The sequence below is a fragment of the Aethalodelphis obliquidens genome, unplaced genomic scaffold (assembly GCF_003676395.1).
Source record: "Aethalodelphis obliquidens isolate GAN/ISIS:26980383/991018 unplaced genomic scaffold, ASM367639v1 scaffold43, whole genome shotgun sequence".
NCBI classification, from domain to species: Eukaryota; Metazoa; Chordata; class Mammalia; order Artiodactyla; family Delphinidae; genus Aethalodelphis; species Aethalodelphis obliquidens.
The window spans coordinates 11,613,134-11,635,892 of record NW_020837987.1 but is presented as its reverse complement, the minus strand read 5'-3'; the positions used below and the strand labels follow the sequence as shown (position 1 = coordinate 11,635,892).

General features: G+C 48.8%; 1 protein-coding gene across 2 annotated transcripts; it reads left to right on the top strand.

Annotated features, from left to right (window-relative positions):
- LOC113606030 (optic atrophy 3 protein homolog) lies at positions 1-22,047 on the top strand. 2 transcript variants are annotated; one of them, XM_027079881.1, is made up of 2 exons: positions 1-381; positions 20,952-22,047. In XM_027079881.1, exon 2 carries the CDS (start codon positions 20,969-20,971, stop codon positions 21,350-21,352), a length of 384 nt encoding a protein of 127 aa, XP_026935682.1. In that variant the 5' UTR covers positions 1-381; positions 20,952-20,968; the 3' UTR covers positions 21,353-22,047. The 2 variants fall into 2 exon arrangements, with proteins under 2 accessions (XP_026935682.1, XP_026935683.1); XM_027079882.1 differs by lacking the exon at positions 1-381 and adding an exon at positions 20,450-20,586.
- Positions 22,048-22,759: the final 712 nt, after the last annotated feature.

Here is a 22,759-nt window from a genome sequence, read left to right as displayed (position 1 = left end):
GCCTGTGCTCCGCAACGGGAGAGGCCACAACAGTGAGAGGCCCGTGAAACGCCCCCCCGAAAAAAAAAAAGCATAGTGTGGCAGTAGTAACATGAACATTGCTCTATAAGGCAAGAGAAAACAGTCCCGGCCCTTTTCCTGTGTGGCCCAGAGATAGTTATTCTCTGAACCCCAGTTTCCTCATTTACTTAAATAGAGATGCAAAGACTTGATGAACAGGTGATAGGTCACGAGGACGTTGAACAAGCATGACTCAGAGTATGATCAGAACAAACAAAAAAGGAAGAGATTCTCCCCTCAGGCTTTGGGAGGGAGCGCAGCCCGGCTGACACCTGATTTTGCCTCAGTGATGCTGATTTTGAACTTCTGTCCCTCGGAACTGTGAGAGAATAAATTTCTGTTGTTTTAAGCCGTCCAGTTCATAGTAATGTGTCATAGTAGCCACAGGAAACTAATCTGCTCCCACGATCTGATGGCTCATCCCGAGTAGCTCTGGCCTTTCAGTTAAAGAAAGGACAAGCCTAGGAGTTCCCTGGTGGTCTAGTGGTTAGGATCCGGCGCTTTCACTGCTGTGACCTGGGTTCAATCCCTGGTCAGGGAACTGGGGTCCTGCATACCGAGCGGTGTGGCCGAAAGAAAGAAAGAAAGAAGGAAAGAACAAGCCTACTCCACTTTGCTGGAGGTGTGGAGGACCTGGATTTTCCAGAGACTTCTCATGGCTTTCCCCTATGTTGCCTGGGAGAGAAAATTATTCCTCAACTCTGGACATGGGTATTTTGACAGCACGTTTAGTAGTCTATGTCAGAAGACTAGTCAGACCTTTATTTACTAGCTCACATTTTTTTTAATGTTTTTTATTCTTTCATATATATTTTTTTAATTTTTACTTCTGGCTGCATTGGGTCTTTGTTGCTGCACACAGGCTTTCTCTAGTTGCGGCGAGTGGGGGCTGCTCTTCGTTGCGGTGCGTGGGCTTCTCATTGCAGTGGCTTCTCTTGTTGCGGAGCACGGGCTCTAGGCGCACAGGCTTCAGTAGTTGTGGCACACGGGCTCAGTAGTTGTGGCTCGCAGACTCTAGAGCGCAGCCTCAGTAGTTGTGGCGCACGCACTTAGTTGCTCCGTGGCGTGTGGGATCTTCCCGGACCAGAGCTCGAACCCATGTCCCCTGCGTTGGCAGGCGGATTCTTAACCACTGCGCCACCAGGGAAGTCCCAACTAGCCCACACTTTATTGAGCAGTTTATTTTTTCCAGGTTGTAGAAGCTCTGTTTCTATCCTTGGGTCAATTTTCTCATTGCATGTTTCCCTTTTCGTCTGATTTTTTTTTTTTAGTTGGAATAAAACAAACACACAGTAACGTGTGCACTGGTATAGGGAGGGCTCAATGAATGCTTATAAATGGGGATCCATTGGGAACCAGCACCCAGATGGAGACAGAGGACATTCCAGGACCCCAGAAGGCCCCCTCCTGCTACTTCCCAGGCAGCACCCCCTCCCCCTCCCAGCTGTAACCACTGTGCTGAAATCTGTCACTGTAGATTAGATTTGCCTGTTCCTGAACTTCATATCCATGGACTCATAGGGAATGTTCTTCTCTGGATCTGGCTTCTTCAACATAGTATCTGGGAGATGCATCTGTGTTGTTCTGTGTAGCAATCGTTTGTCCTTTTTTGGTGCTGTGTAGTATTCCACTGTCAACTAGAACACACTTCGTTTACCAGCCAACTGACTGACGAGCACGCAAATTGTCTCCAGGCTCCTGCTTGTTCTGAGTGAGGCCGCTAGGGCCACTTTGACACCAGGCTTTGGTGGGCATCACGCTCGTTTCCCTAGGGAATATCTAGGAGGGGGATCGCTGGGTCATAGGGCGAGCCTATGTTTACCCTTAGGAGAAAATGCCAATTAAAAAAAAAAAAAGTGGGACTTCCCTGGTGGCGCAGTGGTTAAGACTCTGTGCTCCCAATGCAGGGGGGGCCCAGATTCAATCCCTGGTCAGGGAACTAGATCCCACACACATGACGCAACTAAGAGTTCACATGCCACAACTAAGGAGCCCACGTGCCACAACTAAGACCCGGCACAAACAGATAAATAAAATAAAATAAAATATTTAAATAAGTGACTGTAGGGGAGTTCCCTGGTGGTCCAGTCGTTAAGACTCGGTGCTTTCACTGCTGTGGCACTGGGCTCCATCCCTGGTTGGGGAACTAAGATTCCCACAACCCATGCAGTGCAGCCAAAAAAAAAGAGTGACTTTACCATAATAAATTCTCCTGCTCTTCACAATGTTCCATATCGACAGTCTTTGTTTTCTCTCTCTTTTTAATTTTAACCATCCTGTTAAGTATGTAGTGGTATCTGATTGTGGTTTTAATTTGTCTTTCTCTGATGAGTAATGATGTTGAGCATCTTTATCTGCTCTTATTGGCCATTCTCATCATCTTCTTTGGAGAAGATAATAATTGCATCTGTTAATACAATTATTCGATAATAATTAGATCTGTTCAAGTCTTTTGTCCATCGTATTAGCTTCCTGTGACTGCTGTAACAAATTACCCCAAACCTGGTGGCTTAAAACGATACACATTTATTCTCTTACAGTTCCTGAGGCCAGAAAACTGAAATCAGTATCCCTGGGCTGAAATCAAGATGTTGGCAGGGCTGTGCTGCCTCCAAAGGTTTGAGGGGAGAATCTGTTCCCTGCCTCTTCCAGCTCCTGGTGGCTCCAGGCTTTCCTTGGCTTGTGGCTGCATCAATCCAGTCTCTCCCTCCATCTTCCCGTGGCCTTCTCCTCTATATGCCTGTATCTTTTCCTCTTCTCTCTCATATAAGGACACTTGTCACTGGATTTAGGGCCCAGCGGGGTAATCCAGGATGATCTCATCTCACTATCCTTAACATTAATCACATCTGCAAAGACCCTTTTGCCAAATAAGGCAACATTCACCTGTTTTAGAGATTTGGGTGTGTTCATCCCTTCAACCTGTTACAGTGAGCAGATCTCCCCCTGCCGCCCTTTCATCAGGACACTTTGGGTTGCATTTAGGGCCCACCTAGATACTCCAGGAACATTCCGCATCTCAAGGTCCTTAACTCCATCACATCTGTAAAGTCCTTTTTGCCACATAAAGTAAGATTCACGAGATCCGGGGATTGGGAACCACCATTTAATATACCGCATCCACTTTTTCTAGGCTATTCCGTCGTCCTTCTCTAGTGATTTGTTGGTGCACTTCACAGAATTTGCATACTACCCCTTCTGTTGAGATGGGGATACTCTTGGTAAACCTCTCGTTAGAGCCTTGGGGTGAGAAGGCTGGCATGGAGGGTGTGGTCTGTGCTTCCCAGATGATCCCTAGTGGGCTCAGCACATTTTCAGCTGTTTATTGGACCTTTGAATTCTGTGAGAGATGCCTGCTTTGGGGAATTCCCTCGTGGTCCAGTGCTTAGGACTCCGTGCTCTCACTGCTGAGGGACTGGGTTCGATCCCTGGTCAGGGAACTAAAATCCCATAAACCGGGTTTCCCTGGTGGTGCAGTGGTTAAGAATCCACCTGTCAATGCAGGGGACACGGGTTCGAGCCCTGGTCCAGGAAGATCCCACATGCCGCGGAGCAACTAAGCCTGTGCGCCACAACTACTGAGTCTTCACTCTAGAGCCCGCGAGCCACAACTACTGAGCCCACGTGCCACAACTACTGAAACCTGCACGCCTAGAGCCTGTGCTCTGCAACAAGAGAAGCCACCGCAATGAGAAGCCTGTGCGCCACAACAAAGAGCAGCCCCCGCTCGCCACAACTAGAGAAAGCCTGCGTGCAGCAATGAAGACCAAATGCAGCTAAAAATAAATTTAAAAAAAATCCCATAAGCCACGTGGCATGGCCAAAAAAAAAAAAAAGAAATGCCTACTTTGCTTATCCTTAATGCTTTTTTGTGAGGTCTTCTGTACTTTTACAAAAGTTTTTCAATTTTTAAAATTTATTTTATTTATTCTTTTATTTTTGGCTGCGTCGGGTCTTAGTTGTGGCATGTGGGATCTTTAGTGGCAATGCACGGGCTTCTCTCTACTTGCGGTGTGTGGGTTCTATAGTTTGCGGCACTCAGCCTCTCTAGTTGAGGTGCGCAGGCCCAGTAGTTGGGGCGCGCGGGTTTAGTTGCCCCGCGGCGTGTGGGACCTTAGTTCCCCGACCAAGGATCAAACCCGCATCCCCAACATTGGAAGGTGGACTCCCAACCACTGGACCACCAGGGAAAGTCCCCAAGTTTTTCAATTTAATAAGCCAGATTTCCATCTTTTACTTTATGGCTTTTACTTTTCCTCCCTTGTCTGGGAAGACCTTCTTTGCCTCAAGTTATAAGCATCCCCACCCTAAGAGTGCAGGATGATGATAACCGTCATTTTACAGAGGAGGAAACTGAGGCCCAGAGGAAACTAATCTCTTTTAGTTCACATTTCTTAGGCTCCAGGCACTGTGAGAAGGATTTTACGAGAGTCATATCTTTGAATCCTTGAATCTCCTTGTGCTGGGGTTCCTCCAAACCACCCTCAGACCCGATGATTTGCTAAGTAGGACTCAGAAAAGCTGATATATAATTTATTGCAGTGGAAGGATACAGATTACATTCAACAAAGGAAAGGATACATGGGGTGAAGTCCAGGTGCAGAGGGGACAGCTTGTGCAAAGGCCCAGAGATGTGAGTGAGGAGGGATGTGCAAAAAAAAAAAAAAAGATTTCATGGCTTAGTCCTACAGCTAGTGGGCAGGACGAGGGGCTGGTGACCAGATCATACAGGGCCTGGGGCCATGGAAAGGAAGGTATGGCTCCAGGCCTTTCTTGACTTGGGAGCTGAGGGCACTGGATGGCCTGGAGTTCAAGGAGTCAGTGTCAAAAGGAATCCCATTCCGATCACTTCGTTTCCCAATCATATTTTCTACAGAGTTCAAGAGACAGCAGGCTCACTATAGAAACCGCAGCAAACACTGAGAAACAAAAACACTGAGAAATGAAAAAAATCATCTGTAATTCCACTACCCAGAGATGATCGTTGTTAACTTTTAGCTCTGTTTCATGATCCTAATGGCACACGCGTGTGTATAGAGAAAAAAGTGAGGCATCGTATATATATTGGTAGATACACACATACGTACAAAGTGGGCATCATTCTATAAAATGCTCTAGATCTGTATTTCAAGTGACCGATAAGGAGTCTTGGAGGAGAAGGTGTCAGACCCCCTTGGCCAGGTGAGGGTGGATTTAGGAGCCCTTCTCATTTATGAGCAGCAGTTTCCGAGGGAAGGGTGTTCTCGTAAAGGGCACGGCATGTGCAAAGACCCGGTGGCCACAGGGAACGGTCGGAATGGCTGGAGCAGGGCAGGGGTGGGGCAAGATGAGCTGGCGATGGCAGATTTGTGCAGGACCTCAGGACCCCTGAGAGCCCTGAGCAGCTGTGTGAGTTTTTCCCGTGTGTTTGCTTTGTTCGTTTTGTTTACTGAAGCGCGTGCAGGACAGCAGTGTGGGCAGGAGTGGTGAAGGATCCAGGGAGGAGCTAAGGCTCCCAGGGACTGGACACCACCCAGAGATGGTCAGAAAGGCACCAGGACCAGCACCAGGATGGGCAGATGTAAGAGCTGCAGCCCAGCCACGGAGGGGACAGGGGAGACATGCCCACCTCCACCTTCTCCTTTCCCCCCCGCCTTTTTTTTTTTTTAATTTATTTTATTTATTTATTTTTGGCTATGCTGGATCTTTGTTGCTGCGAGCGGGCTTTCTTTCGTTGCGGCGAGCGGGGGCTACTCTTCGTTGCGGTGCGCGGGTTTCTCATTGCAGTGGCTTCTCTTTTTGTGGAGCACGGGCTCTAGGTGCGTGGGCTTCAGTAGCTGTGGCTCGCGGGCTTCAGTAGTTGTGGCTCGCAGGCTCTAGAGCACAGGCTTAGTAGTTGTGGCGCACAGGCTTAGTTGCTCCGCGGCACGTGGGATCTTCCCGGACCAGGGCTCGAACCCGTGTTCCTTGCATTGGCAGGCGGATTCTTAACCACTGCGCCACCAGGGAAGTCCACCTGTCCCCTCCTCTCTTGAGGGCACTGCCCAAAGTCGTGCCCACCAGAAACAGAGGATAGGCACTCAGCTTCCTGGGAGCAGAGAAGGGCAGGCAAGAGTAGAGAGGGGGTCTGGGAGCAGAGGGAAGTATCACAGCCCCAGCGTTCCCCAGCTTTCCAGGGGAGCATGAGACCAGGACACCCAACACCAACCAGTCACGTGCAGTTACCTCGTGTGATCTTGCAGTTCGGGAGCTAAGGTCCTGGGCTTGGTGAGTCACACTCAAAGCATCGGGTTGGTTCCAAGGCTTCTCTCTCCCTTCCCAAGTGTGACTCAGATAGCAACAACCCCCGGGACGGCAGGTGGATGGGCTTCCCTGCAACGTGGAATACTGCACATGACTGCGAGTTAGTGCATGCTTCCCACGGGGTGGGGGGGACGCATGCTCCTGGGAGAAGTTTGGATCCATAGAGGTTCCAATTCCTAGAAAGGAGATTGCTCTTGTTCTTTCCTGTTCTGTAACATCTGTTCATAAAATGTAATCAGCCAGTAGGAAAAGAGGAAAGTCCCACATTTCTAACCAGTTAATAGTACGATTTGCTTTTCATCAAAACCAGATGAGAGTGTGTGCCCATCAATACCAGGCTTGTTCCATCAGGGACGTCTTCGCATGAGAACATACACAAATCTCATCACCAGTCTTCACTTTATTCTGTAAAATACAGAGAAGAGAAAACTAAACACCCGGGTCACCACCAGCCCAGCTTCAGAGACAGGGCTTCCCCTGATCTTGGAAGTGTCTGTGGGACCCTTGAGGGGGGCAGCAGGCCTCAGTGCGGTGCAGTGGCCCTCCAGTGATTTCCACCTGGTTGTGACTTCCAACAACCAGGAGCTGAGCCTCTTTTCCACCCCCGTGCCTGCCTACGTTTGGAGTCGGCCACTCTTGTGAGACACCCAGGAGATTTCCCATTACACACATGTGGGCATCTGGGACGTGGAGCGGGGGAGGGGCTCAGAGGAGGGCAGAACACAGGAGGGGCTGCCCCCGATGTCACTTCTGGAACTGTGGGAAGGGACTTTGAAAGCCCCAGCCCCCCTCTGTGTGGATGAGAAGTTCTTGTGCATACCTTAACCTGGTGACAGGGAGACTGGGCCCAGAGAGGGCAGGACCCTTGTTTGAGGTCACACAGTGGGAAGCTGGAACGCAGCTAAGTTAATGGCACAGACGCCCTGTCCAGTAGCAGACAAGCCCCTCCGCGGAGGGCAGAGCTCCCGGGAAGGAAGGAGAGAGAAAAGGGTCTCTGTGACCCCCAGAGCAGAAAGGGAAGACGCTGGCGGGGCCAGGACCTACCTAGAGTTTTCTGGGGTGTATGTCCTGCAGTCTTCAGCCTCTAACTTTTCCGGGTTCATGGGGATGACCATGAACTTCCCCAGGTTGGCAGCACCTCTGCGTGAGGTGGTGGAAACGGTAGACGTCTCTGCAGCAGCTCCACTTCCAGTGCTTGGGGTCCAGCGTCACACTGCCACAGAGCCGCCACGGCTCCTTTCTCACCACCAGCTCTTCACCTGGGGCCAGACACGGCTCAGAGGGAGGGCCTGGGCGGAGGGCCTCTGCCTGCGCCCTGCTCCCATCCCTTATCCCCCTCGCATCCGTTCATTTTGTTTCTTTTCGACTTGCGGGATGTTAGTTCCCCGACCAGGGACTGAACCCGGGACCTTGGCAGTGAAAGCATGGAGTCCTAACCACCGGACCGCCAAGGAATTCCCTTTTCCCTTGTTTTTGTTTTTGTTTTTTTTCTTAAATACCTTTATTAAGGTAGAATTCACATATCATACAATTCACCCATTTAAAGCCTACAATTCAGTGGGTTTTAGTATATTTGCGGGGTTGTGCAGTCAGCACCACAATCAATTTTAGAACATGTCCATCACCCTAAAAGGAAACCCTGTGTCCATTAGCACTCGCTCCCCATTCCCTCCGACCTCCCCAGCCCCCTCAGCCCTGGGCAGCCACCAGTCTACTTACTGTCTCTATAGATTTGCCTATTCTGGACATTGACCTCCCCATTTTCCATTTCCACCAGCAGTGTATAAGAGTTCTCATTTCCCCACATCCTTACCAACCCATGTTATCTGACTCTCTGATTATCCCATCCCCTAGTGAGTGGGAAGTCGTATCTCCTTGTGGTTCTGATTTGCATTTCCCTGCATCCGTTCATCCTTTACCCAGCACTGATGTCCAACGTCCCATCCGCCTCTGTCCCCAGAGCAGTCGTGACCCCTCTCCTCTGGCTGCCTCCTCCTCATCTGCCTTCTGCCTGGCCCAGGGGCGTGGGTTCTGTGCTGAGCTCTCCAGCCCTCAGTGGGCTCCTGCCCTTGTGCGCAGGGTTACCAACCGCTCACCTTGGGCGCCCCGGTCACAACCAAAGAAGTACACTTACCTGGTTCTAGGGCTGCAACTAATGTCACTGAAGTTGCTTAGGCAAGTAGCGCCCGGTCAGGGTTTAAGCTCCGTTCTCCCCCTCAGGCAGTTAAGTCACCCCTCTGAGCCACACTTTTCCCATCTCTAAAATGGGGTTGTCTGCTTCACGGGGGTGTCGCCCAGAGTGAAAGTGGCTGTCAGGTAGTGGGGTTGAAATAAGGGATAATAGAAATGCTTCGCCAGCTGGGCCTGTGGTAAGATGGGACTCTTTATTTATTTATTTATTTTTGGCCGCGCCGCCTGGCTTGCGGGATCTTAATTCCCCAACCAGGGATCGAACCCCGACCCTCAGCAGTGAAAGCACCGAGTCCTAACCTCCAGGGACCTCCAGGGAATTGCTGGGACCGGACTCTCGACTTTGGCTCTTGTCTCGGCCGATCACGCCCCTTCTCCCTCCCAGCCCAGCAGATGCCCCATTTCTCCTCCCTCCCGGGAAGCACTCCCTACCCCCCTGCACCCATATTCAGCGCAAGGCGCTGGCATGGGAGATCCACACAGACGACCCCAGGACCCGGGGGTGGGAAGTGGGTCAGAATTCCACACTCAGGTTGGCATTTCAGCTGGTGCGGAGCACGGAGGTGGAGGTTGAGCCCCTCGCTGCTGCCCAGCCACCCCAGAGGGGTCAGACTTCCCTGTTCCCCGCACCCATGGTCACCTTTAGAGAGATGGGGCCATCCGTGCAGGAATGGGAACAGCGCGAGGAAGAGAGCTGCAGGGGAGAGAGACGTGAGGGTCGGGGAGCTGGGCCGGAGGAGGAGGGTGGTGGGGACAGGCCTGTACCTGAGAAGATAAGGAGTCCGGATCCGCCGCTGACACTGGTCCTGGGCCCTGGCCTGCGTCTGGAGGCCCCTGGTTGGCACATGTTACGGAGGCCAGCAGCACCTGGGGAAGACAGCTTCTGTCTTCTGCCCTCTGTCCTGCAAAGTCAATCACCAATGAGCTCCAGATGCAAGTAACTCACTTGGTAATAAAGAATATATGTAAGCGTTACCACAATTCCTAACACAACCCTTCAAAGTCATTCATAAATTCCTAAAGGATGGGTGTATCTTTGTTATGCTAATGGCATGACTCAGACCGAGCCAGTCACCAGAAAGATCTAGACATAAGGTATAGATATAAGATATAGAGGGTTGTGATTTTGTTTTTATTTTATTGAAGTATTGTTAATTTACAATGTTGCGTTAGTTTCAGGTGTACAGCAAAGTGATTCAGTTATATATATATATATTTTTTTCAGATTCTTTTCCATTATAGGTTATTACAAGATATTGAGTAGAGTTCCCTGTGCTATACAGTAGGTCCTTGTTGCTTACCTATTTTATATATATTAGTGTGTATGTGTGAATCCCAAACTCCTAATTTATCTCTGCCCCCTGCCCCCAGAGGGTTGTGATTTGATTTGATTTGATTTAAATAAATAAATGTATTAGTTGCGGTGTGTGGGGTTTTTAGTTGCAGCATGTGGACTTCTTAGTTGCAGCAGACATGCGGGATCTAGTTCCCCGACCAGGGATCGAACCCGGGCCCCCCTGTATTGGGAGTGCAGAGCCCTAGCCACTGGACCACCAGGGAAGTCCCAGGTTGTGATTTTAAACTAGCTATATTGGGAGCTCTGGAGATTGTGTTCAGTCACTTGGCCGAAGATTTCATCACTCTTGATGAAACTGAGTGCTTCCTGGGTGGCAGCCTGAGTCCTGTTCTGATTGCTGTTCTGATACAGGGAGAGAGCAAAGGAAGCTCTGTGTTCCCTCCTAGACCTCACCCTCTGTACCTCTTTTATAATAAAACTGTAATTGTAAGTATAACATTTTCAGGGGGTTCTGTGAGCCATTCTAGCCAGTTATTGCATCTGAGAGAATTGTGGGAGCCCTGAATCTGCAGCCAGTGAGTCAGGAGTGAACATGGCCTGGGAAGCCCACTTGTGGCTGACGTCTGGAGTGTGGGCAGTCTCGTGGGACTGAGCCCTTACCTTGTGGGGTGTGCGCTAACTCTGGACCGCATTGCAGTACACCCAGTAGGTGTTGACCAGTTGGAGGTGAAATAGGCCAGTACCTAAACCAATTTCTCATTACCAAGTTACCTTTTCTTTGTAAACTGTGGCAAGATATACATAACATAAAATTCATCATTTTAACCATTTTTAAGTGTACAGTTCAGTGGCATTAAGTACATTAAGTGTATTCACAGTGCTATTCAACCATCACCATCTATTTCCAGAACTCTTTCATCATTCCAGACGGAAACTCTTTGACTCTTAAATAACCAAGTTAGCTGCCAATAGGGGCCCTTATTCCCCTCTTCAGAAAGTAATTACAGGGATAATAAATTACTGCTATTCTTTGACTCTTTGAAGGGGAGGAACAAGGGGCTCTTCCGGAGGGAAGTGAGACAGAAAAGGAAGGAAGTCTTTACAGGGTATGTTAGTAAGCAGATTACTTCTGTGAGTACCTGGGGCTCAGTCTTGCAGGGACCCTCCAAGAGACAGTGAATAAGGTACCCCAGAGTTTGCCCCCTCACCCCTCCAGGTTTCCTATGAGTTTTGAGTTTTAAGCTTAGAAGATGGACATATCACACCAAACAGCGGCCCCACTTCTACTTGACTTGAAAGGCAACATTAGGATGCCTTGGTGATTGGAAGGAAAGGACCTTCCCAAACAGCCATGCTAGGCAGAGGGGTGTCCTCAGGGACCATGGGCTAAATCTTTGTGCATTCCATCCTTAGCTTCTTAAGAATAATTCCTGGAAATGACGCCGCTGGATCTGATCATGCATAGGTTTTGAATTTTCCTCTTTGATTTAACAAACAAGTCATCAGTGTTCATAGGAGAAAATTTAAAAATCATAGACCACCACCAAACCCATCTCGCAGAAATAATCAGCTCCTACATTTTGGAGTATTTTCCATAAATACTATTTATTTGTTTGTTATTTATATTTCAGTTTTCTCCAATATTTTATTTGGAAAATTTTTCAAACCTACAGAGCAATGGAAGGAAATACACAATCAACACCCAAGTGCCCTTACTGGATCCATCCCTTGTTCACACTGTGTCCTGTTTATGTCCTTCAAATACCTAGGTCTCCATCTATACCCATGTTTGTGTCTTCTATCATGCTGCTATAACCAAATACCATAGGCTGGGTGGCTTAGACGACAGATATATATTTTCTTACATTCTGGAGACTGGGAAGTCCAAGATCAAGGCGCTGGCAGATTCAGTTCCTGACGAGGACCCTTTTCCTGGCTTGCAGACGGCCGCCTTCTCACTGTGTCCTCACAAGGCAAAGAGAGAGAGCGAGCCCTGGTGTCTCTTCCTCTTCTTATAAGGACTCTAATCCCATCATGGAGTCCCTGTCCCCAAGACCTCATCTAAACCTAATTACCTCCCAAAGACCCCACTTTCAAACACCATCACATTGGGGGTAAGGCCTTCAACATACGGATTTGGGGGCACACAAACATTTTAGTCCATAACAGTTTACATCTATATCTTTGTCTCTATATATACACAGATTTTCTTGCTGAATCATTTGAAAGTAATTTGCAGATGCCACGGCACTTTGTCCTTAAAGTTTTTTTTTTTTTTTTTGGCCATGCTGTGCGGCTTGCGGGATCTTAGTTCCCCGACCAGGGATCGAACCTGAGCCCTCGGCAGTGAAAACGCCAAGTCCTAACCACTGGAATGCCAGGGAAGTCCCCATCCTTAAAAACTGAAGCAAGTGTCTTCTAAGAATAAGGACCTTCTCCCACATAATCCACAAACCACTATACACTAAGAAAATGATTAATAATTTCATAATGTCATTTAAGAAACTGCTTCTTTTCAAATTTCTCCAACAATGTCAAAATGTCTTTTGTAGAGTTTTCTTCCACCTCCAATCCAGGATCCAATCATGATCCACAAATTATATTTCATAGTCACATCTCTTTAATCTTGAAAAAGCTAAGACAGTTCCTTAGCTCTTTTGGATTTTTATAACTTTGGGTTTTTGGAACTTCCAGCTCAGTTGCCCTGTAGCAACTGACCCACACTCTGGACCATAATTAGATTCAGAGTGAACATTTTCAGCGGGAAAACGATGTGTGTGGTGCTGCATCTTTCCCTTGGCAACTCCATCAGGACACGATGTCGGTGTGTCCCGTTTCTGATGATGGTGAGTTTGATCACTTGGTTCAGGTGATGACCACCAGGTCTGCCTCTGGAAAAGTGCCCTTTGCCCTTTTGTAATTGGTCAGTAGTTTATTTATTCATTGATTGATTCATTCATTCATTCGTTTATGTTTTTAGCAAATATTCCATGAATATCATCTCTGTGCCCAGTCCTGTGCTAGGCAGGGCTGTGCTGGGAACACAGTGGTGACCAAGACACTCTGGATCCTGCCTTCTCGGGACTCCCAGGTCACGAGGGAGACAGTCCAGCCACAGATAGTGATGACCCACAGTGCGTGGACCTGGGATGGGGGAACCCGCATGACTCGTGATGGACCCAGCCTGGGGGGTCACGAAGGACTCCCAACAGGAGGAGGCATCTGAAAATTCAGGGTGGGTGTGGAGAGGAGTGAGTGTTGCAGGCAGAGGGAATAGCATATGCAAAGGCCCAGGGGTGGGAGAGAGCAGAGGGGTCTGGGCACTGAATGAACAGTTGGAAACTCCCCATCAACCGTGGGGTAGATCCCATTGGGCCTTGTGGCCATTTTAAGGAGTCAGGACGTTTTCTGTGAGCTAGTAGAGGCCACTGCAGTAGGGTTTTCGTCAGGAGGGCTGTGGCTTCGGTGCATTTTTATTTTCTGGGACCATCACTCCGTGGGGAGCGTGGATTGAGAGGACGGGGCTGAACTAGTGCCGGCTGGGGAGCTGCAGGGGGCGCTGAGGGGCAGAGACTGGGATTCATCAGATCCGGTGACTAATCAGGTGAGGGGGCAAGGCTCCAAGATAACAGTGCTCAGGTCCCACGAGTATTGTGTCTGTGCGTGTGCACGTGTGTAATTACACTAAATGTTTATTTTTATTCTCAGTTTAAAGCACAAAACATTCTCTAAGGCTTATGAAAAGCAGCAATTCCCAGCCCCACGCTACCCACTCTGTACCCTTTCTCCTGCCACAAACTCTTTCAGTCCTTTTCTCTGTTTCTCTGCCTTATCTCGAATTTTTTTGTCAAAGCAGCTTTAAGTGAGGTCTAAGCTTTACGTGAGAGGTATAAGTGACACACAATACAATGCATGTATATAAAGTGTATCATTTGATGGTTTAAATTTTTTTTAAATTTTATTCAAGTGCAGTTGATTTACAATATTTAAATATCTCTTTTTTCTACCTATAAAATACCTCTTTTATGTAAAGTAGTGTGTATTAATTGATGTTTTGACATACGTATGCACCCGTGAAACCACCACCACATTGAAGGTAGTAGACACATCTCATCGCTCCCCAGTCTCCTCAAGCCCCTCCCCCTGCCCCCTCCCCTCTCCCCTCCCCCAAGGAACCCCTGAGCAGCCTCGTCTGGCTGCAGATCACAAACGTCAGGTTGCACTCACAGAAAACAAACTGTGGTTACCAAAGGGGAAAGGGGGAGAGGGATACATTTGGAGTTTGGGATTAACAGATACACACTACTGTATATAAAATAGATAAACAGCAAGGTCCCACTGTATAGCACAGGGAACTGCATTCAATATCTTGTAATAAACTATAATGGAAAAGAATCTGAAAAAGATACACATGTATGACTGAATCCCTTTGCTGGACACCTGAAACTATCACAACATTGTAAATCAACTATACTTCAATTAAAAAAATTAAAACATGTCAAGTTACAGGGCCCATGGAGGAAGCAGGATCCTTCCTCCACAGCTGCTTTTCTTTGGCTTCTTGCAGTGAGGGTAGCTCAGGCAGTGGTAGGAGCCGAAACTGTGGCCGAGGGTGCCCCTTGTGTGGTGTTTTGCAGTTTTGTTTTTTTGTTTTTTAATTGGTGTAAAATTCACATAACATAGAATTAACCATTTTATAGTGAATAAGTGGCATGTGTACATTCACCACACTGTACCACCATCACCTCTATCTAATTCCAAAACATTTTCACGACCCCCCAAATAAGAGTTGGTACCCATTAAGTGGCTACTCTCCACCCCCTCCCCCTCCAACTCCTGGCCACCAGCAATCTGATTTCTATCTCTAGGGATTTGCCTGTTCTGGACATTTCTTATCAGTGGAATCATACAATCAGAACTTTTGTGTCTGGCTTCTTTCAACTTAGCATCATGTTTTCAAGGTTCATCCATGTTGCAGCAGGTATTAGTACTCCATTTCTTTTTATGGCTGGATAATATCCATTGTACAGATAGACCACAGTTTATCTGTACATCTGTCAATGAACATTTGGGTTGTTTCTCCTTTTGGCTGTTGTGAATAGTGCTGTGTGAAAATGGATGTAACTGGCAGTCATTTCTAGGCTTAGAGCATCTGTCTGGAGGGCAGTGGAGCATCGTGGAGGAGAGTGTGAGCTCTTACACTGAAATTCCTGGACTCAAGCCCTAGATCCACCTCATACTATTTGGATGAGCTGGCGTTCACCGGATGTCTTTGTGCTTGACAACAGAACTTCCTCTGTGGGATTATTACAACATGGAAACAGTTAATACATGTAAAACACTTAGGGAGGTGCCTAGCTCAGAGGAAATACTAGCAAAGCATTGAATTTTTGTCATCATCAGTGAACACTCTGCATTGCCAGCAACAGAAACCATCCTGGGCCAACGGAAGCAGAAAAAGAATATATTGGAAGGATATATTGGAGACCAAGGCTAGGAAAATCAGCAGGAATCTTGGAGGTCTATAGTTCAGGACACCAGTGTTGTCACCAAGAGACCCAAAATGTGTAATGGCACCTAGAACAGGGGTTTATTCCTTGCTTGTATAGCAGTTCTTGCAGGGGAGTCATGTGGCAGGACAGCCCTCTTCCTCTGCTCAGTCATTCAAGGACCCAGGCTGATGCAGTCCCACCATCTTCAGCTTGCGCCTTTCAAGGTCACCCTGGGGGTCATGTCCACTCCAGCCAGAGGTCAGTAAAGAGCATGAAGGAAGAGAGCACAGGTTTTATGGACCAGGACTGGAAGTGGCACTCTATTCACTTCACCTCAATTCCCCTTGCCGGGACTTAATGCCCTGGCCACACCTAACCCCCAGGGGCACTGGGAAATGTAGTCCCTGGCTGGACCAACACCTGGCAGCAAGGCATCTACCCCAGGTTGCCATGAGCACGAGACACTGGTGGACTCCTGAGGTCAGAGGACTGACAGCGCCGTGGGTACCACCCCACATCCGCCCTTCACCTGCCATCCTCCCTCCTGCATGACTCCTAGGCACTTCTGGCATCCTTGATACCTTGCTCAAGATTTCAGGTCCAGGGACTTCCCTGGTGGTTAAGAAGCCGCCTGCCAATTCAGGAGACACGGGTTCGAGCCCTGGTCTGGGAAGATCCCGCAGGCCGTGGAGCAACTAAGCCCTTGCGCCACAGCTACTGAGCAGGTGCTCTAGGGCCCATGTGCCACAACTACTGAAGCCCACATGCCTAGAGCCTGTGCTCTGCAACAAGAGAAGCCACCGCAATGAGAAGCCCGCGCATCTGCACGGCAGCATTTGCTAATTTCAGCGGGAGAGACTCTACTTTTTGCTTGTTTGTTTGTTTAAACAGCTTTATTGAGGTATAATCTACATGCCATAAAATTCACCTGTCTTGAGTGGACAGTTTATTTTTAGTAAATTTACATAGTCGTGCAATTGTTACCACAGTCACTTTAGAACATTTCCATCACTGAAAAGATCCCTCAAGTCCATTAGCAGTTCTCTCCCCATCCTCCCCTCCCCCAGCCCCTGGCAAACACTAACCTGCTTTCTGTCTCTGTGAATTTACCTATTCTGGACATTTCATAGAAAAGAATCATACACTACGTGGCCTTCTGTGTCTGGCTTCCTTCACTGCGCATAACGTTTTCAAGATTCGTCCCTGTCGTAACATGTATCAGTACTTGATTCCTTTTTATGTATTAATAATACTCCACTGTATAAATATACCAGATTTTGTTATCCATTCACAAATTGATGGACTTTGGGGTTGTTTCCCCTTTTTGGCTGTTGTGTGCTACTGGCCGTTGTTTTTTTTTTTTTTTTTTTTTGGCCGTTGTTTTGAATACAATTATTCTAGTGGGTGTGAAATGGAATCTCATTGTGGTTTTGATCGGTATTTCTCTGCTGACTTTTTTTTTTTTTTTTGGCTACGCCATGTGGCTTGTGGGAATCTTAGTTCCCCGACCAAGGATTGAACCGGGTCCCCCTGCAGTGGAAGCACCGAGTCCTAACTACTGGACTGCCAGGGAATTCCCAGCTATTGTTGAGGGTTTTTTTGTTGTTGTTTGTTTTTGCGATACGCTGGCCTCTCACTGTTGTGGCCTCTCCCGTTGCAGAGCACAGCCTCCGGACGCACAGGCTCAGCGGCCATGGCTCACGGACCCAGCCGCTCCGCGGCATGTGGGATCTTCCCAGACCGGGGCACAAACCCGTGTCCCCTGCATCGGCAGGCGGACTCTCAACCACTGCACCACGAGGGAAGCCCCTATTGTTGAGTTTTAAGAGCTCTTTATATGTTCTGCAACAAGTCCTTTATCAGATATATGATTTGCAAATATTTTCTCCTAGTCTGTGGCTTCTCACTTTCTTAATCTTATAAAATTCCTTTTTATTTAACAACTTTTTTTGAGGTATGACTTACATGCAATAAACTGTACTTATTTTAAGGGTTCACTTTGATGGGTTTTATCACAGGTATTTGCCATGAAACCACCACCATAGTTAAAAATATTTCCTTCACCCCCCAAATTTCCTTGTGTTCCCTTGCAGTCCATCTCTCCCGCCATACCTGACCTCAGGGAAGCACTGACCTGATTTCTATCACTGTGCATTCATCAAAATCCTTTTTTCTCCAAATGACCAAAAAATATAATTGTTATTCTTTTTGAACTAATTTTTTCCTTTTAATTGTGAAATATTGCAGACATAGAGGAAATACTATAACAAACACCCATGGACCTACCCCTTAGAATTAATAGATATTAACACTTTGCCCTATTTGCTTTGAGTTTTATTCCCTTGTTTAGGGACTAAAGCTAAAAAGCCTCACCCCGTTCTCACTCCTTCCTCCTTCATCTGTCCTGAAGTTGCTGAGTATTAGTCCCTGTGAGACTTTATACTTTTCCTGAATATATATGTGTGTCCATAGCGCACGTTCTTGTTTTTATCACGCTGTTTGTATCTTTTGGACCTAGTATTCCTTCTCGTTATGTTTGGGAGATTTTTCTGTGTTGAAGTATATAAAACTCATTCGTTCTTTTAATTTTTTCCTTTGCAAATCGTGAGATTGATTAGTAGCGAAATATTTCAGAAGTGTTGGTAAGCTGGCAAAAGCATGCCTGGGGATGTAAGACACTGCTAGGGAAGCAAACGAGTAATTTCACCATTTTTGCTTTGTTTTGTTTTAACCACTGTGCTCGGCAAGCATAGCTTCATTTCTAGGTTGTGACATAAAATCCTCCTCAATTTCAGGCTGAGCTTCCCTTTTGAGCCTTTACCTTTAAGACACTGTCTAGATTTACGGAGGTCATTGACAGATGGATTCAAATTTTGGTTTTTAAACAAAAAGGAATGTGAGGAATTCCCTGACCGTCCATTGGTTTAGACTCCACGCTTCCACTGCAGGTGGCGTGGGTTCAATCCCTGGTTGGGGAACCAAGATCTCGCAGGCCCCCCAGCGCAGCCAAAAAATATATATACATTTTTAAAAAATTAAAAAAAGAAAGGAATGGGCTGTCATCATGTCTTTGAGTCCCTTTAACACAGGCCATAATCGTGCCCGTCCCCCTCCCATTTTGAGTGGGGGCCTGGACTTTCTCAGTCCTGGATTCTGAATCCATTTTGCCTTTTAACAGACCCTCAGGGAGAATAGAGAGTTCAAGGTTCCATCACGACCCTGCTTCCTGCACCCAGGCAGGAGCCTGGGGAACATCATAAGACTGGGGCTCCTTTTGGGAGGGGCCAGTGTACTTTCCCAACAGGAAGAGTGTTAAATAGGCAGTCAGGACACCTTGAAGTTAGATGTCTCAGGCTCATCTGACAGGTGGCCAAGGCCAAGTCTGGCTGCCCATGGGCAACAGGGAGGAAACAGACTGACCAAGGGCGTGGCACCAGACAGTGGCATTTCTCTGGGCCTCACCAGAGGCTGCAAGTGAAAGTCACTTGGAAGAGATCAGGAAGGTGGCTGGACAACTCTCGTTCATTTGGGTCATGAAAACTTTTTTTTTTTGGCTGTGTTGGGTCTTTGTTGCTGCGTGCGGGCTTTCTCTAGTTGCGGCGAGCAGGGGGTATTCTTCGTTGCGGTGCGCGGGCTTCTCATTGTGGTGGCTTCTTTTGTTGCAGAGCATGTGCTCTAGGGCACAGGCTCAGTAGTTGTGACGCTCGGGCTTAGTTGCTGCGCGGCATGTGGGATCTTCCCGGACCAGGGCTCGAACCCGTGTCCACTGCGTTGGCAGGCGGATGCTTAACCACTGCACCACCAGGGAAGCCCTGGGTTATGAAAACTTTTAACTGCATTACAGTATACCTAAAGCAAAGTGTACAAATCCTAAGTGTATAGTTTGATAAACTCATATAGTTTGATAAACTCACAGAAAGAACAGGAAACAGAATATAACCAGCCCCCCAGAAACCCTACCATGCCCCCCTTCTAGTCACTATGCCTCCCAAGGGTAACCACCATCCTGACTTGTAACCCTGTGGATTGAATTTGCCTCTTTGGGGACTTTATATAAATGGAATCACACAGCATGTATGCTTGTGTGGCCTCTTTCACTCAACATTGTCTGTGAGATTTATTCAGCTTTTTGTATGTCGCTGTGGTTCATTTGTTCTCATTGCTGTTGAGTGTTTCACTGTGTGCATCCTTTTTTACCAATCCTTCTATGGTGGGCATTTGGGTGGTCTAGAGTCTTTTTTTTCATAGCACTGAGGTGAACATGCAGGGACATGTCTTTCAGAGAACATGTGACAGGTTTCTGTGGGTGTCCACCCAGGAGCGGAATTGCTGGCTCATAGAGCACTGAATGCTAAATTTAGGAGTCACTGCCAACCAGCTGCCAGAGTGGGTGTCCTCAATTACCTCCTCCGAGTCTGAGTGTGATACATCTTTGGCAGCACTTAGGATGTGTGGGTGTTTCATTTCAGCCATTCTGGTGTGTGTAGAGTGCTTTCTCTTTGTGATTTTAATTAATATTTTCCTGACATGTAATGAAAAGACCGCATCTTTTCACATGTCTAGTGGCCATTTAGATTTTATCCTCTTAGGTGATTCAAGTCCTTCTCTATTGGCTGGTCTGCCAATAGAAGTGGTTAACCTCTTAGTGGTTAGGATTCCAGGCTTTCCATGCTGTGGCCGGGGTTCAATCCCTGGTGTGGGAATTGAGATCCCACAAGCCACGCTGTGCAGCCCCCAAAAAATAGTCCTCCTATTCCTTTGAGGAATAGGAGAACTAAAGCTGGAGGTGGAAAGATGGACTTCTGTCTTGCAATTTACCCCCTTCTATGTAGTCTAAATGATTCCCCCCATGTGCATGTTATTCTTCTAACTTAAAGGAAGAAAACCTAATTAGGTCAGCCTGGTTGCTGTGGAGGATGGTTGGAAGGGGTCAAGTATAAATGTTTTCAGAAATTCATCCCTTAATGAGCCCAAGGAACCTTATTTTTCCCATCAATTCATGTATCAGTGGATGAATATTAATGATTACTGCAGTGAATCAGGTTTCAACATCAACTCTAGGCTTATGTTGCATTTACAAGTGACCACAACGCTGATAATCCTTGTTCACACGAGTAAGTGATTAGAGAAGGAAGGAGTTGGCGTTGGAGCAGGCGCTGCAGCCCTGAGCTCCGTCCAAAGCCCCACACCCCACAGTGAACACACGTCAGGACGGAGCGCAGCACCGTCGGCCCCACCTTTGGGGAGAGGGAAGGAGCCTGGCAGGTGGGCTGTGGGAGGGGCAGAAGGAGCAAGCTTTACACCCGCCCTGGACTTCTGACCGCTCCCACCCCCTCCTAGAGATTGCGGCCTCCACTCTGGACCTCCCCTCCAGGGCAGCAATTCTCAGCCGATCACCAGAATCTTCTGGACGTTTCCAAAAGATGCCGTCAGGGCCACCCCTGGCCAGATAACTAACTGGGCATTCCGCGTGCGAGGCCCGGCGCGGGTCTTGGTTAAGGGGCCCATTCCCCGCTGGCGCCCGCGATTCTGGCTGCCGTGTCGCCATTGCTCCGACCCGGACACCGAGGCGTCGAGGGGCGGGGCTTGCATTCCCAGCAAAGATCCCTGACCCCTGTCTTCCCCCGCAGTGTACCACTGGGCCGAGATGCGAGCCAAGATGAGCCTCATGGGCTTCAATGCTGAAGCCGTCAAGCCGCTGAACGAGGCGGCGGCCGCCGAGCTGGGCGCCGAGCTGCTGGGCGAGGCCACCGTCTTCATCGTGGGCGGCGGCTGCCTGGTGCTGGAGTACTGGCGCCACCAGGCGTATCAGCGTCGCAAGGAGGGGGAGCAGCGCGCCGCCTGGGACGCGATGCGGGACGAGGGGGGCCGCCTGGCGCTGGCGTTGGAGGCCCTGCAGGCGCAGGTACAGGCGGCGCCGCCGCGGGGCGCCCTGGAGGAGCTGCAGGCACAGATGCAAGAGTTGCGCGCCCAGCTCTGCGCCCTGGACCCGCCGCCCGCGCCCCAGGCAGAGCCCACGCCCGAGGAGTAGGGGGCCGCAGGGCCCTGGTCTCAGACGTGACTGATGCCTGGGCTGCCATGTCTGTCCCCACTGTCCCTTCCTGAACCGGCCCAGCTAATAGCACCAGGTCCCTTTAGAGTCAGAAGGGATCTTGGACTGGGGCTGATCCAACCAGGCTTCTGGTCACCTCCCTACTAACCTGCCCAGTGAGGAGTACCTTCCACTGGGACACCCCCATCCACCGGTGGAACGTTCCAGCCCGACCCCCATCGCCCCACCGCATCCACTGGTTTAGCACTTTGGAATGGAAAAGCAGTGTCTTCCACTGGACCCCACCCACGCACCAACAGGAGGGCCAGCAGGGCACATGGACCATTTAATTTTGTCACTCATACCTCCAACTTACCTGAGGAGTGGTCCTTTCCCTGGGACCCTCATCCATTACACCAGGACACCTCATCCCACTTCTTCACTGGTACCGACCATTGTAGTGAAAATATAGAAACCTCTGATGGACTTCCCTACCCCTTGACCTTCCATCTACCTCACTCTTCCGGGGGGGCAGGGAGTAGGATGGATCTTGGTGGGCATTAGCTCCAGTGGGTCTCCCTGTGGCTCTTCTAGTCCACCACTGGTGCCTTGACTGGGGTCCTCCCCTCTTTAAGTGGATCATTCCAACAGATCCCTCCACCCTTTCCTCCATCCAAATCTCCTCTTCAGAGTACTCAGGGATTCCCCCTTACTTCTTGCCTTTGAACTGGACACCCAGTGTCCACCCCCGTCCTTCATGCAAAGGCTTCCTCCACCTGCCCCCTCAGCCCTGAAGTTCACCACCTCCAACCAAATGGAATAATTCCACCAGGTAGTGTTAAGTGTTACCTACCTCACCTATCCCCTGCCAACCCATTGAACCATTAAAGGGGATGTGTTATGAGCTCTGTTATTTCTGAATTCTATTTTTTTTTAGACTGTAAATGTTGTATAATTTAAGGAGCTCTGGGGGAAAGTCATCTTGAGAATGTGTCTGAGAACCACGATGTACCTCTGCAAAATGGGTGGCAGGCTCACTAAAATTAGAGGCTGGGAGGGATCTGGTGGGAAGGGGCCAGTGTCATCCTTTGAGCCCTTTCCCAGATGGGGAAACTGAGGCCCAGGGGAAGCAAAGGGTCTTGTCCAAGGGCACGCGGTCAATGAGGGACTGCCCCTGGCTTTCTCTAGGGTGGTGAAGCGGTTGGGGCAGGGTGGGAAGGAGTGAGGAAGCTGCCTGGTGAGGGGCACAGAGAGGAAGGGAGGCAGGAAGGCCGAGAGGGGCCAGAGGCCACCCTAGCTGCAGGAGTCTGAGGGCAGGTTCGGGTGGGAAGAAGGAAGGTGAGGGGAAGGCAGATTACTGGGGGAGGAAGGGACACGCCCCCATCCTCATGAGAGCAGCCCTTCAAA

Excerpts from the sequence above, each read along its gene's own strand:
- LOC113606030 (XM_027079881.1), top strand. The coding sequence starts at position 20,969 with ATGCGAGCCAAGATGAGCCTCATGGGCTTCAATGCTGAAGCCGTCAAG.